At 43.8% G+C, this 17,204-nt stretch overlaps 1 protein-coding gene across 1 annotated transcript; it reads left to right on the forward strand.

The window, feature by feature from the left end:
• Positions 1–15,225: 15,225 nt before the first annotated feature.
• On the forward strand, positions 15,226–16,242 carry LOC133385786 (2-oxoglutarate receptor 1-like; the record flags this gene model as incomplete). The annotated part of the gene is made up of 1 exon (XM_061629359.1): positions 15,226–16,242. A coding segment is annotated over one exon (1,017 nt), but the record flags the coding sequence as incomplete, so codon positions are not given.
• Between the last annotated feature and the right edge of the window lie 962 nt (positions 16,243–17,204).

Here is a 17,204-nt window from a genome sequence, read left to right on the forward strand (position 1 = left end):
AGCTTAGCAGTCATGTAGTAAGAGGACAGGTCCCTTATGGACCAGTAAGTGGTTAAAGAACGGGAAGAAGAGTAGAAAGAAATAGCCCTCTCACAATGGAGGGATGTAAGAAAGATCAGTATTAGGACTGGTGCTTTTCAGTTTGTTCATAAATGACCTGGAGCTAGAGGGAGCATGGAGGTGGCCAAGATAGCAAATGACATCAAACTGTTCAGGGTGGTAAGAATAATGACAGAATGTGAAGAAGCTCCGTAGACTTGCTGAACCAGATGGACCAATATAAGGCAGTGTAAAGCAATCTCTAAAGGAGGGATCCAGGCCTCAGCAACCCTTCTGTTAAACACACTACGGTGCAGGGGCCCTTGTAAGGCATAAATGCAGCTTCGCTTACCTGCGCGAAGCTCTGGGGAGCGGTAGCACAGTTGCGGCCGAGGGTGAAGTCGCAGCAGCCATTTTGAAGAAGGGAACATCGCGCGTCGCATTGGGATGACGCGCGGCGTTCCGCACGAAGGGGGCAGAGCTACGGGCCTATTTAAGCCCGCTCAGCCCTCTCCGACTTCCTCTTGGCTCGCAACAACGAAGAGAGGAAGAATGACGGCGTGGGACAGACGGAGCTACTGAACAGCGAGGGACAGAGAGCGGTGGCCATTTTCTGGCCACATGGTCGATGCTTGGGCCTGATCAGCCCATTTAAGGTTGCAGCCATGAGGGCAACGACTGTTAATGCTGCTGCGTGGCTGCAGGTGGCCTGGTGGTGAGGCCTGGCCAAGTTAAGCAAGATTACACAAACATCCTCCCCCCTATACAGGGAGGAGGGAGTGGAGGTTAAACAAGGATTACAACCACATACATTTAAATATTACGCAAGTATATTTAGGCAGTTAAAGGGATAGATGGAGCGAGAGTGAGAGAGAGAGACGCATCCCTGTGGGTTGCTGATTTCTCCCCCCCCCCCATAAAAGGGGAAGGGGGTAAAGGTAATATAAGAGTACCACTTAGATATATTGAACATTTACATTAAATATTAATTAATTAATGATAAATAGATATGAGCCCAATGCCTCCTAAGAAGGAGAGAGTTGCGCCAAAAGGGGCATGTGCCTAGCCAGCAGGCCTCGTTAAAAGGGCCTAGCGGGCAGGAAGCGTCTGGGCTGATAATGGTAAAAGAAAGAAACACATTTATAAATAAAGTAAAATACAATAAACATATCAAGTTAATAAACATGCTATATATGTATTTGGCACCCCCTTGCTGCCTAGGCCTTTGGGCATTTAAAACCACACACACACCCTTAGCCCAGGGCAGATTGTGGGAGAAAAGGTGGTTTAGTGTAGTGGTTAGGGTGTTGGACTGCGACCCAGGAGACCAGGGTTCGAGTCTCCCCAACTGCTGTGAGGCGCAATGGTTGACCTTGGGCCAGTTACTGCAGGCTCAGAGCAAATTATGGGAGGAGGCTGTGGTATAACACGATTCTTCACACTTTACACTGTTTACAACAAGCCAGTAAGACAGCTGCACAGGCTTTTCGGGCCTGCCAACACAGGCCCTATTTCCCCCTTGGACTGCCAAGGCTGGGTGTGAGTTCAGCCTACGTAGGGGGCGCAACACAGTGAGGGATGTGGGTGAGGCCCTGGCAGCCTCTATTGGCAATTGTGCGGGACTCTTTGATTAGGCTTACAGTTTTTTTCCTAGACCTGGGCCTATATTAGGTTGCAGGTACTTTATTCTATTAATTTATTACATGGTGGCTGTTGGAGGATACGGAGCTCTTGGCTAAGCTTCCAACTTCTTGCTAGGCCCAGGAATATATTAGGTTGAGGTAATTAATTCTATTATCATTACATTATATGGTGGCCTCGGTGGGGCTGGGTGAGCCTTCTGGGACTTTGTGCCTGTCCTATTTAGATACTAGTGGTGTGCACAGATGACAAGGTTTTGCTAGAAAATATCTAAATCACCATAATTTAGTTGACAGTGATCCTTTTTCAAGTGTCAGTGCCACGCTAATTGTTACCTCTGAGACAGAAGTTGCATTTATTTGAATTTAGTCTCGTATCAAAAACAAAGCATATGGCATTTGTTGTACTAAAGGACATGCAAACTTCTGCATGGAATTGAAGGTCTAGCAGATTATAATGTGGCTTGATGGGAGGGTAGGAATAAAAAGGACAGCCAGACTGCTTATAAGGCTCTTATCCTAATTCCAGGATCTTAGACTTTACTAAAGCAGGGGTGCCTTGACAGGAGTTTAGATTGTTGTTGACACAGAAGCTGCCTTTTAAGTTCCAGGCAGACTCTTCACCCTTTCCTGATGATTTTGTAACAACAACAACAACAAAAACCTTCTTTGTTAGGATTTCTGATATCATTTACCTGTAGTCATATATAGCATGCAACTTTTATATTGGCACTTCTATTTTGATATCAGTTACTTAAAATCAATGTAGCATGCACATTGTGCATTTGAACATTTATTATTATGGTTGTTTGGAAACTCACTAGGAGAAAGCTGCAGTGGGTCCAAATATTGGTGACAGCAGCATATCCTCAGTCTCTGTGCTTTAGGGGAACTGGATTAGCTGCCATGGAATAGTAGTTGGTAAAGTGTACTTACTTATAAATGATTTACTCCTTTTCTTTGCAGAAGGATATGCGCAGCAGTGAGATATTAGGCCGGAGGCCTTCAAGGGGGTAAGAGGAACCCCCCAGCTTAAGCTGCTCAGGGACATGTGCCCCTCCCCAGTTAGACTTGAGGTACTACGAACTTCGCTTACTGGCTACCCGGTTTAAAGGGAGTTTTGTCTGTGTTATGGTGTTTTTCTTTTGGTTTCCTGATCCCAGATTCCAACTCCCGGCTGGCCTTCAGGGCATACAGTCTTAAATCTGTCGTAGTTATGGCCCTAGGATGCAGAGGGCATATTACACCTGATTCACCACCAGTCTTGTTTAAGGGGTCAGGCAGTGATGGGTTTATACTGGATAGCCTGGGATAGTGCGCTGCACTTCATTCAACATGGTGCGCACCTGTGATAGAGATGCCTTATGCATTTTTATGTGGTAGAGCATTATCTATGGACTGCTATATTTCTCACATGGAGTGCTGCAGCTCCTTCTGGGGGGGGGGGCAGTCATGGCTTACAACTTCCGGCTGGCCTTCATGGCCTACAATCTTCAATCTGTTTTAGTTATGGCGGTAATTGCCAGGGACAGAGTGTAAAGATGTACAGTCGGGCAGAGTTCTTGGCCCCTTCCTGGCCACCCCAGTCAGGTAGGGCCTTAAAAGGCAGTGGGCAAATTACGCCTGATTCACAACCAGTCTTATTTAAGGGGTCAGGCAGTAACGGGTTCATACCTGATAGTCTAGGACCGGTGCTCTATGCTTCATTTAACGTGGTGCGCACAGGTGGCAGAGCATTGCCTATGGACTGCTATAATTCTCGCATGGAGTGCTTCAGATCCTTCTGGTAGGGGGCAGTCAGGAGACAAGTGGACTCAGAAACAGTGGGGCACTATCTGTATGATGGGCTGTTCATCGGTAGGGCAGATTTTGGGGTGCATGTTAGCACCTGAGGTCACAGCTTATAGTATGGATATGTAACTGGGGGTTCCCTTGAAAACTGGGAATATGGAGGATCCTGCCCCAGTGTTCACCTTTCTGGGTATCAAGATTGGCTCTGTGCCAGTGTTCACCTTCTGGGTATCAAGATTGACTCTGTGGCCCAGGGCTGCAAGCTGCACAGGGACATGCTTTAACTGTTGCAGATTAGGATCCTGGAGTTTTTCCACTTCTAGCTAAGGCACAGGGTTTTCGAGATCATTCCATGGATTTTAGGGTCCGGTGCATGTTGGCTGGGTGGGCTAGGGAGCGCCCAGCTGCATCGAACACCACCGTCCTATATCTCCAGAGCTTTTTGGAGAAACTCATGAGCCAATGGTCAGCTGTATGTTCTTCCACCTATGAAATACAGCTATTTCAAGCAGTGTCCCTTACATTATTTTGGGGGCATTTCGGATTGGAGAAGTAGTGGCTGGGTCTAAGATGGACCAGTCACAGCGCGCCCTCTTAATGTCAGATATCAATATGAAAGCAGGCAGTGCTTACCTTACGTTACGTAGGTCTAAGACTGACCAAAGGGGTAGGGGACGGACTGTTATTTTAGCTCCCTCCCCGTTGCCACACATTTGCCCAGTGATGGCCCTGCAAACATTTATGACAGCTAGAGGAGCAGTGAGTGGATATTTATTTGTTCACAGGAATGGTGATCCCCTCACTAAATATCAATTTTGGGCACTTACGAAGAAGGCCCTACACAGATTGGGAATAGACCCATCATGTTTCGGGACCCACTCTTTTAGAATTGGAGCGGCTTCCACGGCAGCGGGGCTGGGTTTTCCACGAGCCAGGCTGCAAGCTGTTGGAAGGTGGGCTTCTGGGGCCTACAGGAGTTATGTCCGCCCCATGAGGGGGCATGGTAATACGGAAGCCTAATGGTGTTGCCTTGTTTTGGCAGGTTGCCAGAGGTGGACGGAGCGGATGCGCATCCTAATCTGCGGCCACAGCATGATTTTCTGGGCGGGCCGCAGGGCCGCGTCGTCTCAAATGGGCTCACAGCTGGGGCTCAGTCAACGAGCTACTGTACAATGGCTTGGCCGGCAAGGGATGTGCTGGGATGGGCTCCTACCCACCCTGTTCCGGCAAGGGTTAGTGTGTGACGTTCAGCACATTTTGGTCATTCACCTGGGAGGTAATGACCTGGGTTTACTGAAGGGCAGGGCCCTTACTATTCAAGCATGTAGCAACATGTGCATTATAAGGCAGCGTTGGCCTTCAGTTTGTCTGCTTTGGTCAGACATACTGCCACGCAGGGAATGGCGTGGAGTTTGGGACCCCAGGAGGATAGACTGGGCATGTAAGAGGATCAACCGACAGATTCGGTTGGCGCTTCTTGGGGATGGTGGGTTGCCCATTCCACATCTGCTTATACAGCATTCTAGGGTTGAACCTATAGGGCCGATGGCGTTCACCTGTCAGACACAGGGAACGACATCTTTTTGCAAGACCTGCAGAGGATTCTGCTGGAAGTTCTTCTGTGCAGTGGGGAAAAGGGGACTAAATAGAGATTTGTCCCCTTTTTGTGGTGGTAAAGTGCGGGAGGGGAAATAAGTAATGACAGCTAGGTGGCCCCTTAGGCACCTTTCAAGGTGATTGGTGGTTCCGGAGGCCTGTCTCTCAGGGTTATACGGCCCGAGGACTGCTTTTGGGGCCAACTTACCTCATCCACCTGAGGGTTCTACGGCCCCGGGGGGTGGTGACATGGGAAGGCCTCCCTACTCACCTACAAGGTGTGGCCGGGGCAAGGGGTAAGCAAAAGGGGGCTTGCCATTTGCCCCAGCAGGGGCTGGTCGCCCGAGAGCTGTAGGGCAAGCTGCTTGCCTATAGTTAGTTCCCGCACTTAGCTTTCACCTCTGCAGGTCGCTTTAAACGTTCTTGTTTATAATTTAATAAAGTGGCCCTTTATTCAACCATAGCTGCTGTTGTCTGCGTATTATTTCACCCATCGACCGCAACTACTTTGCTCCCTTTAAGGGGCTTATATATAGTGCTTCCTGTAGTTCAGAAGAAGTGGCTGCTCTCTCATCAATGTAGTGAAGCACGTGCTTTGCTGCTGTAGGAAAATACAAATTACTAATTGGCTGGCCAGGCTGCAAGGTGATTCTATATGACACAACAGAATACCTCAGGGAAAAAGCAAGGCAGGGAGGACAGACGTGAGGCTCCTGGTGTGAAGAGAACATGTCATTTAAGGTGTCAGAAATGTGCTGAGCCTGAAGAGGTAAGATTCAGCATCAAAACTCGTACGTAGCATTTAATCTACAATACAGCTGCTGAAGCCTATCTAGAGGCTTACACCACCTCTTCTGAGAACCCTTCTCCCTATAATCCCTTGTGTGAGCTGCTTATGCTCAGTCAATGGTGAAGTACAACACATAGAATCAATTCTCTGCAATAGATGTGGTTTGCCTCCTATCTTCTCACTAAAACGTGAACTTGCTGCTAAATCCAGGAGTTACATTTTCAAATGCGTTGGACAATATTCACATCTAGCCCTTTCCTTTTGGTTCTGTTATCATTTCCTGGCAATGAAGCATGGAGATAGCAGGTTCATTCAGCCCACCTCTCTCTCTTCTTGGCCACCAACTCTGCATCCAAATCTGCATAGCAAATCACAAGTGCGGCCGATCGAATGAGTAACCAAAACACCCCGGGAATGGATTTGTGATGTCATCCTGCTCCAATGCCTAGGGGAAGCCTTTAAAAATGGACAATGGTGACAAAATGCATGGGAGAAACAAGGCTTCTGTATCTGTAATAGCTGGGTGGAAGAAGGGCATTTCATTTGTGCATGACAAGCTGTGCATGCCAATGTTTCCTTTTCTACACAGATGTTGCATGTACAGGAGTTTTCCAGCAGCAAAGACAGCCCTGCTCTGAGGCAAGAGTGCAGCAGTTGCCTCAGGCAGCACATTCTGGAGATTGGGGTGACAGAACTCTGTGTGCCTTGTAGCTTGCTCTGGATCCCTTATGCTAGCCTGCTTCACTCTGGTTTGGCAGTGGACACTGACCCTTCACCAGTGATGAAATAAGATGCAACTGCAAGTCTAGTTGGCTTCTGCACATCCAATGGGGAGGGCAGGGGTTGCCATCTTGTCCTTCACCTCAGGCAGTAAAATGTATTGGGATGTCCCTTCCATCAGGTCACCACAGTAGGACCTGTATCCCTCCTTGATTTCTCTTCTATATCTTTTAAGAACCGCAGTGCATCCATGCTAAAGACACAAAAAGCAACATTGCTTTCTAACAGAATGTACTTGCATTTACCAGAAACAGACAAAATACTCTTGGGAATGAGAGATAAAGGATCCTTCCCACATGAACATACCTGGGCATTAAGACCCTGTTACCCCAAAGGTCGTGGATGGGGTTGGGCTTCTGCCCCCATGGATTTCTGGGGATACAATGGGAGTCTCTGTATTGACTTTCATAGGGGAAGACATAGATCCATAGGGATTTTTTAATCCCTCCCCCCTCCCTATCACTGTGATTGGAGTGCCCTGGGAAAATAATTCACTGTGATTAAAAGCTAGGCCTGCCCATCAAAATGAAATATAACCCCCACTTTCCACCCCTCCCCTTTCAAGCTCTGAGCATTTCCCCAGGCACCTTGGTTTCATTTCTCAGGAGGGGAATAGTTTGGGGGGCAGCTGAGGCCACAGAGTGACATGGACACTTAGAGAGTCTCTGTTCTGATGAGACTACAAAAAATTTCTATGATGTTTGCATTTTAACAAGAAACTACCTAATTTGCACTTCTCAAATCAATACACAAACCAAAACACAGCTATCCTTTGAAAACCAAACTTCTTTGAATTTCGTGATGCAGTTCTGCAACCAAACAAAAATGCATGTACAAAATTGTACAAAAATGTACAATTGTACAAAAATATGTACAAAAATACATATATTACTTAAAAGTGTGCATAGAAATGCATATATTAGTGAAAATAACATGAATTATATTAGAGAAAAATGGCTTGCAAAAGTGTGTATTAGTTAAAACTGTACAAAAATGTATTTATTAGGAACAATGTGCACTAATTTTTCATGGGGATTTTTTAAAAAAATTACAAATTGCTGCCAAAAATGTGCAGAACTGAATTTAAAATTAGGAAAAAAATGAGAAAGTGAGAGAAACTAAAATTGACAGATTTGTCCATTCATACCCTGATACAGTAACATTGTTACTGGATTTGGACATCCCAAATCACCCCGATTCACATAATAATTTGGTATATATTCAGATGAACACCCCTAGTATATATACATTCCTATGCACACATGTGTAGGGATGAAAATTGTAAGTAGCAGGGCCAAATGTAAAAAAAATTCCTCTGTGACAATTCTGTGTAAAAAGTATATACAACATACGTTTAAGCGTCATACAGAATTTTTGCATCCTGTACATTATTGCGTTTCATGGCTATTTGGTCTCACTGATTTCCAATTTTTTTCTTGATACTTCTGTGTATGTGTGTGTTTATCTGATCTATCTCTGTCTATAGATATGCCATCTGAGGTCCAAAGTAGATGTGACACTCAATATGTCACTAGGAACTATAGCTTAAAAAAATTAATATTAGATGTAACCTCTCCCCAATTTTCATCAGGACTATGTTGCAAAGCAAAGGAGAACTTAACCCTTTCTTCCCCTGCTGTAGTCCCAGTGAAAATCACACACACACACACACACTGCAGCTGCTATTAAACCTGGAGGTTAGCCTCTTGGGACTAGCAACACTAATAGAAGGGAAGGAGTTCATTGGGATCATGGCAGGCAAGAAAAGGGTTAACCCTCTGAGGTCCAACAAAATGCCCACATCTAGTTTTGCATCACATCTAGTTTATCTCTGAGGATATCTGATGAAATGGACCCTAGTCCACAAAAGCTTGTATTAATCTGTTAGCCCTTAACATACCATACAATTCTACGTCCCAGGCTATGGTCTGAAGGCACATAAGGCCAGCTCCCTGGTGAAGCTAAGTGAGGTCAGGTCTGGTCAGTGCCTGGATGGGAGACTGCCTGGGAACCATACGGAAGCGGCGTGGGTTTCTGCCATGAAAAGAAAGGCGGGGTATAAATGCAAGCAATAAACTGTGTCATTTTGTGGCAACAGGCAAACATGGCTGTCCCTCTATCCTGCAAGTTATTATTACTGCTACAACTACGGTTGTTCGCCTTGTCATTTTCATTGTAGGTTTTCTTTCCTTAGAAGCTCATGTGTGAGAACGCTAGGTTCTTGTTAAAACATGTTTTGTTTTAACAAGGGGTTCCCAGAGTCGTGCATTGCTAAAAATGTAACTATTTCAGCAATGAAGCAGCTAGCAATTGGACAACTTTCTATCATAACAGCATAGGTGATGGTTACAACTTGCCTAATTAAGCAATCAGTATCAATGTAGAGGCAAGAACCAGGATTACTTGGAGGCTAATGAGAGTGATATTGGGTTTCTAGAGTTTTGAATATACTAAAGTAGCTGTTTGCTTTAATCGGGATGACGTGTGCTGTATTTTTGTACCGAAGCAAACAATACGATTTTAAAACATCTACCATTCTTCTAAATAGCTTTTCTGAACCTGACATTTTATTTAATCAGAATGTTTTAAATTATAATAAATTGCCTCCCCCCCCGATGAACCATGTTATTTTTTTGTTCCTCCCATAATCAAACTAGAGGAAATATACAACTAGACAGCCAGCGTATTCTCATAGAATGATTAAAATATGTCCTTGTATTTCAAGTGCTCTGTGGCCTTTGTAAGCCTTCCTGTCATCTCTCTGCCATCATATTCCATTATATTCCTGCTGATGACTCTCATGCTAGCTTTACCTTGATCAGTAATCTATTCTGAACATCCCTGTCTTGTACTCTTAAACAATTCCTGTGCTCTTAAACATTTCCCCTATGTATTTATTTATTATATTTAAATTCCACCTTTCCTTCAAGGGTCTCAAGGTGACATACATGATTGTCCCCCCCTATCTTCACAACAGCCGTGTAAGTTAGGTTAAGTTGAGAGAGGTCAACCAGTGAGTTTTATGATAAAGTGTAGATTTGAACTTAGGTCTTCCCTGTCCCAGTCCAACACTCTAACCATTACATCATACTGGCTCTCCCTATTCTTGAATCTTTTCCCCAAAACACCTAGAATAGGACCTAGAATATACGGCTAGAGCCCAGGCTATCTGAAGGACTGTATCTTTCCATATGAGCCTGTCCAAGCCGTCAATGGGGGAGGCCCTTCTCTTGGTCACACCACCCTCTCAGACACTTCTGGTGGGAACACGGGAAAGGGCCTTCTCGGTGGCTACCCCAGGTTCTGGAACTCTATTCCTAGGGAGGTTAGGCTGGCTCCCTTCCTGCTGCCCTTCCGTTGGCAGGTGAAGCCTTTCCTGTTCTGACAAGCTTTTAGGAACTGACTGCAAGGGCTATTAAATAGGGCACTGTTTTTACTGATTTATATTTTGTGCTCTTTTAATCACTATGTTCTAATTGGTTTTAATTTTATAGTAAGTTTAATTGCATTTTAATTAACTTCTGTATGTTTTATTTATATGTTTTAACTGCATTTGTTTAATTTTTGTAAGCTGCCTTGAGTCTCAGTTATGGGAAAAAGGCGGGACATTAATGAATAAAATCGTCGTCATCATCATCATTGAATAGGAGAACCTGTACCCTCCAAATGTTTCTGGACTGCATCTCCCTTTATTCCTGACCATTGGCCATCCTGGATGAGACTGATGGAAGATGGAATCCAACAACATCTGGAGAACCATAGGTTACCCATCCTGCCCCAACCCATAAGGGACTTGGGCATCCAGGTATTATCCAACCCTCACATCACTCAAAGTCCATCTCTTCTGTGACGATTCCCCTGTGAAGTCGGTTGCTAGGTTGCCAAGCTTGCCTTTAACACGAGCTCAGTTGGAGGCAGTATGTCTTTGAATACCAGTTGCAGGGAATCACAAGTGGGGAGAGTGCTGTTGCACTCATAGGCTCAGGGTGGCATCCAATGTAGTGCTACGTCAACATTCTGTTAGCGCAAGGATTTCTGCTTATGCAACAGAATGGCCTCCTCCTCTCCTCCCCCTGCCCGTGCCCCTAAATCTGTTCTAGGGGTTCCCCTAACCCTCTGGAACAGATTTGGGAAGGGCATGGGGCACACAGGGGGAGGAGAAGAGAGGGAAGCCCCATTGTGCAAGCAGAAATCCGTGCACTGACAGGGTGTGTTAATTGAATACAGCCCATAGGCCACCGTGAGAACGGAATGCTAGGCTAGATAGGCTTTTGGGGTGATCCAGCAGGGCTCTTCTTATGCAGAAATCAGCAAGCGATACTACATAAAGAGTATCACCTGCTAAGTCCTGCAGATCAAGCTCCTGTTGGAGGGTCCATCTGGTCATCAGACTCAGTCCTCATCCGCAATAAAGCCAAGATGTTTAACTGCATTGCTTACATTTGTCCTTTCCTTTTCTCAGTTTCTCACCATTTGTTCATATACATTTTCCACAAATACATATGTACTCATTTCGTCCCATTCTGTTTTGTTACCTTCCTCCCTTCCATTCAACATCCTCATCCCCCGCTTCCTAAAATACACACTGCTTAACGTTATACTTTAAGTGCCTTGGGTCAGGGAACTGTCTTATGTTACTCTTTGAAACACCATGTAAATATTCATGTTAATTAATAAGAAAGAGCCCATAGAGGAAAGCTATTCGTAATTGTTGAGTCATTCATTACAACACAGAGATGGCAGGGTGGAAAGCGTCCTTACTGGGTCCTTCCCAACCAGATGTCTCTCAGAAGTCCACAAGCAAAGTGTGACAGCAATAGCCCTTTTCCACTGCTGCTCTTTAGCAGTTGGTACCTCTGAACCTGGAAGCTTCAAACAGTGAGAAGAAAGAAAAACAAAATGCAAAAGAGGGCAGGCCTAGTAGGTGATATATAAATAACCTTGGCCACATACGCACAGAGCACTTCCACGAGCTCTCAGCATACATGAATTTGGACTGGTTTATTATAATTGTAGCTGGCAGCAAAGCCACAGAGGCACCGAGCTCTGTATTGCTGCATTGCCAGCCGGTGATATTATTAGACTGTATGGATTGCTCACCCTTTGAGTTTTGTCATATTCTACGCAAAAGAACGGAAGGGGAAAGGAAGCTTATAATGAATTCCCAGGTAACTGGTATCTAACCTGAGATATTTATATAGTGTCTAAATATGATCTGCTTATAGTATTGAATGAGATGCAGAAAATGCAGAGAAGGGACAATTCTGGGATTGGGGAGGACACTTTTTTAAAGGTGTATTTATAGTATACTACAGGAGACAAGAAGATAGGGGGAAAGTATGGTTTTTCACACAAATCCTCATTTGGCTCACAATAACCTAGGAATATTGCCTTTTTGTATAGTAACAGTTAATGTTTTTGTACAGTAACTTTTAAATTACGGAAAATGAAAGAAATAGAGGTAAAACACTTTTAAAAAGTATTTTATGACACAGCATAAATTAGCATGAATTGCATTGATTCTTCCTAGCTGGTGTCCCATTGCAGATTTGACAATCAGCTTTAAAGAACATAAAGGTTTATTTTCCTTCTAATTGGCCCTTAAACCAATTATATGATTCCCCACCCCCACTCCAAGGTAAATGATAGTTCCTTGGAAGGAGCTGAACAGTTATGTTATGGAACAGTTATAGCAGATTTATTGCAATTTATTGTCTCTGCTCCCTAAATATGGTCTAAAAACAGACATTAGAGATAAAAAACAAGGTTACCAAAGGTTCCTCTACTTTCATTTAAGGTCTGTAGATTTTTAATATCCATTGTTGAATATTTATAGTTGAGGAATGGCGTGAAACTTGATTTAAGAATCAAACTAATTTATTCAGTATACTTTTAGGTATACACTCCGAAGTAAGGCCCCTTACATTCACTGCGACTTATTCCCTAGCAAGCTCGCTTAGGACGGTAGTTAAAACACTTTAAAAGAACTGGCCAATATGGGCCTGTAACTTTTTATCATCACAAAGATAAGAACATAAGAACATAAGAAGAGCCTGCTGGATCAGGCCAGTGGCCCATCTAGTCCAGCATCCTGTTCTCACAGTGGCCAACCAGGTGCCTGGGGGAAGCCCGCAAGCAGGACCCGAGTGCAAGAACACTCTCCCCTCCTGAGGCTTCCGGCAACTGGTTTTCAGAAGCATGCTGCCTCTGACTAGGGTGGCAGAGCACAGCCATCATGGCTAGTAGCCGTTGATAGCCCTGTCCTCCATGAATTTGTCTAATCTTCTTTTAAAGCCGTCCAAGCTGGTGGCCATTACTGCATCTTGTGGGAGCAAATTCCATAGTTTAACTATGCGCTGAGTAAAGAAGTACTTCCTTTTGTCTGTCCTGAATCTTCCAACATTCAGCTTCTTTGAATGTCCACGAGTTCTAGTATTATGAGAGAGGGAGAAGAACTTTTCTCTATCCACTTTCTCAATGCCATGCATAATTTTATACACTTCTATCATGTCTCCTCTGACCCGCCTTTTCTCTAAACTAAAAAGCCCCAAATGCTGCAACCTTTCCTTGTAAGGGAGTCGCTCCATCCCCTTGATCATTCTGGTTGCCCTCTTCTGAACCTTTTCCAACTCTAGAATATCCTTTTTGAGATGAGGCGACCAGAACTGTACACAGTATTCCAAATGCGGCCGCACCATAGATTTATACAACGGCATTATGATATCGGCTGTTTTATTTTCAATACCTTTCCTAATTATCGCTAGCATGGAATTTGCCTTTTTCACAGCTGCCGCACACTGGGTTGACATTTTCATCGTGCTGTCCACTACAACCCCGAGGTCTCTCTCCTGGTCGGTCACCGCCAGTTCAGACCCCATGAGCGTATATGTGAAATTAAGATTTTTTGGCTGTTGAGATATATTTTGAACTATTGCTAACACATAGAATAAATGCCCTCCTCTGCCTTTTAAAACAGTGGGGAACAGGTTATTACAGGGTGAATAAATACAGCATAGCTGATCCTTAAGCAATGTGTTGTTGTGGGGTGGGGCTCGGTCAGTGATTTTTGGCATCAGAATTGAGGTGTCACACATGCTTGTTCAATCTTCATCTATGAAAGATCAGAGGGCTGGCTTCCTTGGGGGTCTTTTCCTTTACCAAGTCTGTTCCTGAGCCTTTAACAGCAAAATGACAGATTGATAATTGGGGATGCTTCTTGTTCAGCTCATCAAGGTGCAGGTTGCCTCTGAGGCAAGACGCATGAGGCATGAGCATGGTGTGCTACTGTGGACAGTTTAAGGTACTATAATGCATTATATGTGAACCTGCCAACACAGACGTTTTCAGACAACATAGTTCAGAATATGGCTGCTAGATTTTCCTAACTGGGACCAGGCATTATGGTAATTTCATCCTGGTACTATATAGTCAACTGTAGCAGTTTCCGGTCCTTTTCTGGGGTCAGTTCAAATTGATTGATGTCTCTACTAATGTAGAGTTGGGATTAAGTATTGGAGAGGGGGAGTTTGTGTAAGAGGGGCAAAAATATCCCCCAAAGATCTAATCAATCTTGGGGGGGGGATCTTCTTCTTCCCTTAATGGAAGGTGGCTGAGTGGATTTTAAATATATATAGTTTTACTTCTTTTAAACATATTTTTAAAAGCCCTTTGCAGTGTTTCACACAACAACCTGGTAGTATTCCAGGCTGGAACAGAAGGAAGGCCTTTCTTTTCTGCCAGGCATTTTATGCAGAATGTCTACATGGCCTGCACTTTGACAGATGAGGGTTACGTGATATTTTGACTGGGTTTGAAATGGTTTTATTTTATTGTATTTTATAAGGTTATTACCTGAGATCAGGCATGATGAAACATGGGGATATAAATAAATAAACAAATGATGTTCCGTGGCAACCTTTTTTTTAAGCAACAACAAGCTTCTTTTTTTTTTACAAAACGTGTAACAAACATTTTCCCAGCTCCTATAAAAGTAAAAAGACTCACAGAAACACACAGTACTCTGCCCTGAAAGTCAACAAATATCTCCCCTACCTTTTGTGGGAGATTGCAGCAGTGGGCAGCATGACAGGGCAGCACTGCTCACCTGACCTCTGGTTGGTTGTATCGCTACCAGGAGGTAGAGCGGGACAGGCAAGGAGTAGCGAGGATGGCATGTTGCAAATGCATCAGTAGAGCCAATCTGGTGCTCCCCGTGGTGTGTTTGCATCACGCCAGCCTCGCTCCTCCCCCTCTACCTTCCAGCAAGAAGCAGCGACACAACTGACCGCAAGGAACCCAGGGAGTGTCCCAAGGTTGGATAAAGAAGCCTGGAGGGCTGCATTTGACCTCATGGGCCTGAGGTTCCTGGCCCTTGCTCTAAAGGACCAGAACATGTATTCTGAACGTCAGTCAAAAATGTATCAGTGAGTGCCTTTGACCTATGCTATCCTATATATGCCCCAGGAACCCTTTCTTCTTGGTTATATTTGCCTAGGCTAAACACTGGGTTGCAGTCAAGTTTAGCTGGTGTTTCCATAGTCACATGGATAGAATTTCAGCACAGTTTGCTCCATAATCTAAATCACCTCTTTTTCTTTTTTCCTCAAAGAATTAAGTATGACAACGGTGGGTACCAAATCTGAAGGCATGGCCAATTTCTCCTCTTTGCAAAGCCCTATCATTGCTTTCAGAAACTGCACTGATGAAGGTGCCTCATTTCAGGACATCTATATCCCCCTAATTTATAGTGTTCTCTTTCTGGTGTGCTTCCCTGGGAATATTATTGTCATTTCTGTATATATCTTCAAGATGAGGCCCTGGAAAACCAGCACTATCATTATGTTGAACTTGGCTGTTACAGACCTGCTGTACATGTCTTGCCTTCCATTCTTGATACATTACTATGTCAATGGAGAAAACTGGGTCTTTGGAGACTTCATGTGCAAGCTCATCCGATACAACTTTTACTTCAACACTTACAGCAGCATCTTCTTTCTCACCTGCTTCAGCCTCTTCCGCTTTATTGTGATTGTCTATCCAATGAGCTGCTTTTCCGTTCAGAAACGGAGATGGGCTGTCGTCACCTCTGCTGCAGTTTGGGTCGTTTCACTGTTGGCCGTCAGCCCGATGATGTACCTGATCACTACAAAACAAAGCTCTAATCGATTAATTTGCCAGGATCTTACCAGTTCAGAAGACTTGATCTCTGTAAGGTGGTTTAACTGGCTCCTCACAATATTGGCATTCTTCCTGCCTTTGGGAACCGTGACTCTTTGCTACGTTGTGATTATCTACACATTGGCAAGAGGGCCTCACACTGGCACCACTTTCAAGCAGAAGGCTCGCAAGCTAGCCATCGTTCTCCTGGCTGTCTTTTATGTATGCTTCTTGCCATTTCACATCTTTAGAGGGGTTCATATTGAGCTAAAGCTCCATCCTGTGAACTGCAGCGTAATGAAGCAGGTCCGGGACATTCTTACTGTGACTAAATCCTTAGCGTCACTAAATACCTTTGGCAATTTAATCCTTTATGTGGTGTTGGGCGATAACTTCCAGCAGGCCATTCTTTCTATCTGTAAACTGATCATAAAGACAAATAAGAAATAGATACGGATGAAAAGTTAAATTACTTGTCCATTCACTGTTGCCCTAAATGTATGTAATTTCAACAGAGGAATAAAACTTGTTCATATGCAAAGTCTGTCATGTTTTTCTGGAAATAATTTTTTTGGATCTACTTTCTTTTGTTTTCCAGGATGTGAGATGTGTATTTGTAGCTTTGGATTCATGGCATTCCTTTTTATGAAATGGACATCTTCATACTTTCCTGAACTAGTTGTGTTAAACCATGTTATTTAGTCATTAAGTCCTACTGGGATAAAATGGGTTCAATTTTTGCCACAGAATACAAATTACTTAACAGTGGATTCTTATAGACATTTACCAAAATGTTGTCTAATGGTCCCTCCCCCATCATAAACACCTGTGTTTTCTGATTATATGTTAAACAGAACTTGCCAATGTATATGAATGTGTCAGGATTAGGGATGGAAGGATCTGTCCATCCTGGTTCTCTCAGTTTCTCATTTTTCCATTCCATTCAGTTCTCCACATTTCTGAAGAAATTTGTATTTTTTCTTTAAAAAAAATCCGCTTAAAAATTGTTCAGCATTTTAGTGCGAATGTCTCCTAATACACACATTTTTGTATGCAGTTTTCACTAAAGTAAACATTTTTGCAAGCAATATCTCCTAATATCATTCACTAATAGGCAAAAAACCCTTGCGGTTTAAGACCATACCTATAGCCAACCAATATTTCTATCAGACTTTAAAAAGCAGGGAAATTGGGAAGCTATAGTAAATGTGCAAACACAATTTAGGTTGGTCTTTCACAGTCCAATCCACTTCCTGTGCAGCTTGGAAGAATTTGGTAACATGTGCCTCTGAGCATATGGTGAGTGGTGCAACACCTACAATCAGGACTGCATCTCCAAAGATGTAGAATTACAGTTTTTGTATGTTGGTGTTCTTACTTTGTTTCTTTCCTGTGTTACTACTGTTTCTACA

This window comes from Rhineura floridana, chromosome 5 (genome assembly GCF_030035675.1).
Source record: "Rhineura floridana isolate rRhiFlo1 chromosome 5, rRhiFlo1.hap2, whole genome shotgun sequence".
NCBI classification, from domain to species: Eukaryota; Metazoa; Chordata; class Lepidosauria; order Squamata; family Rhineuridae; genus Rhineura; species Rhineura floridana.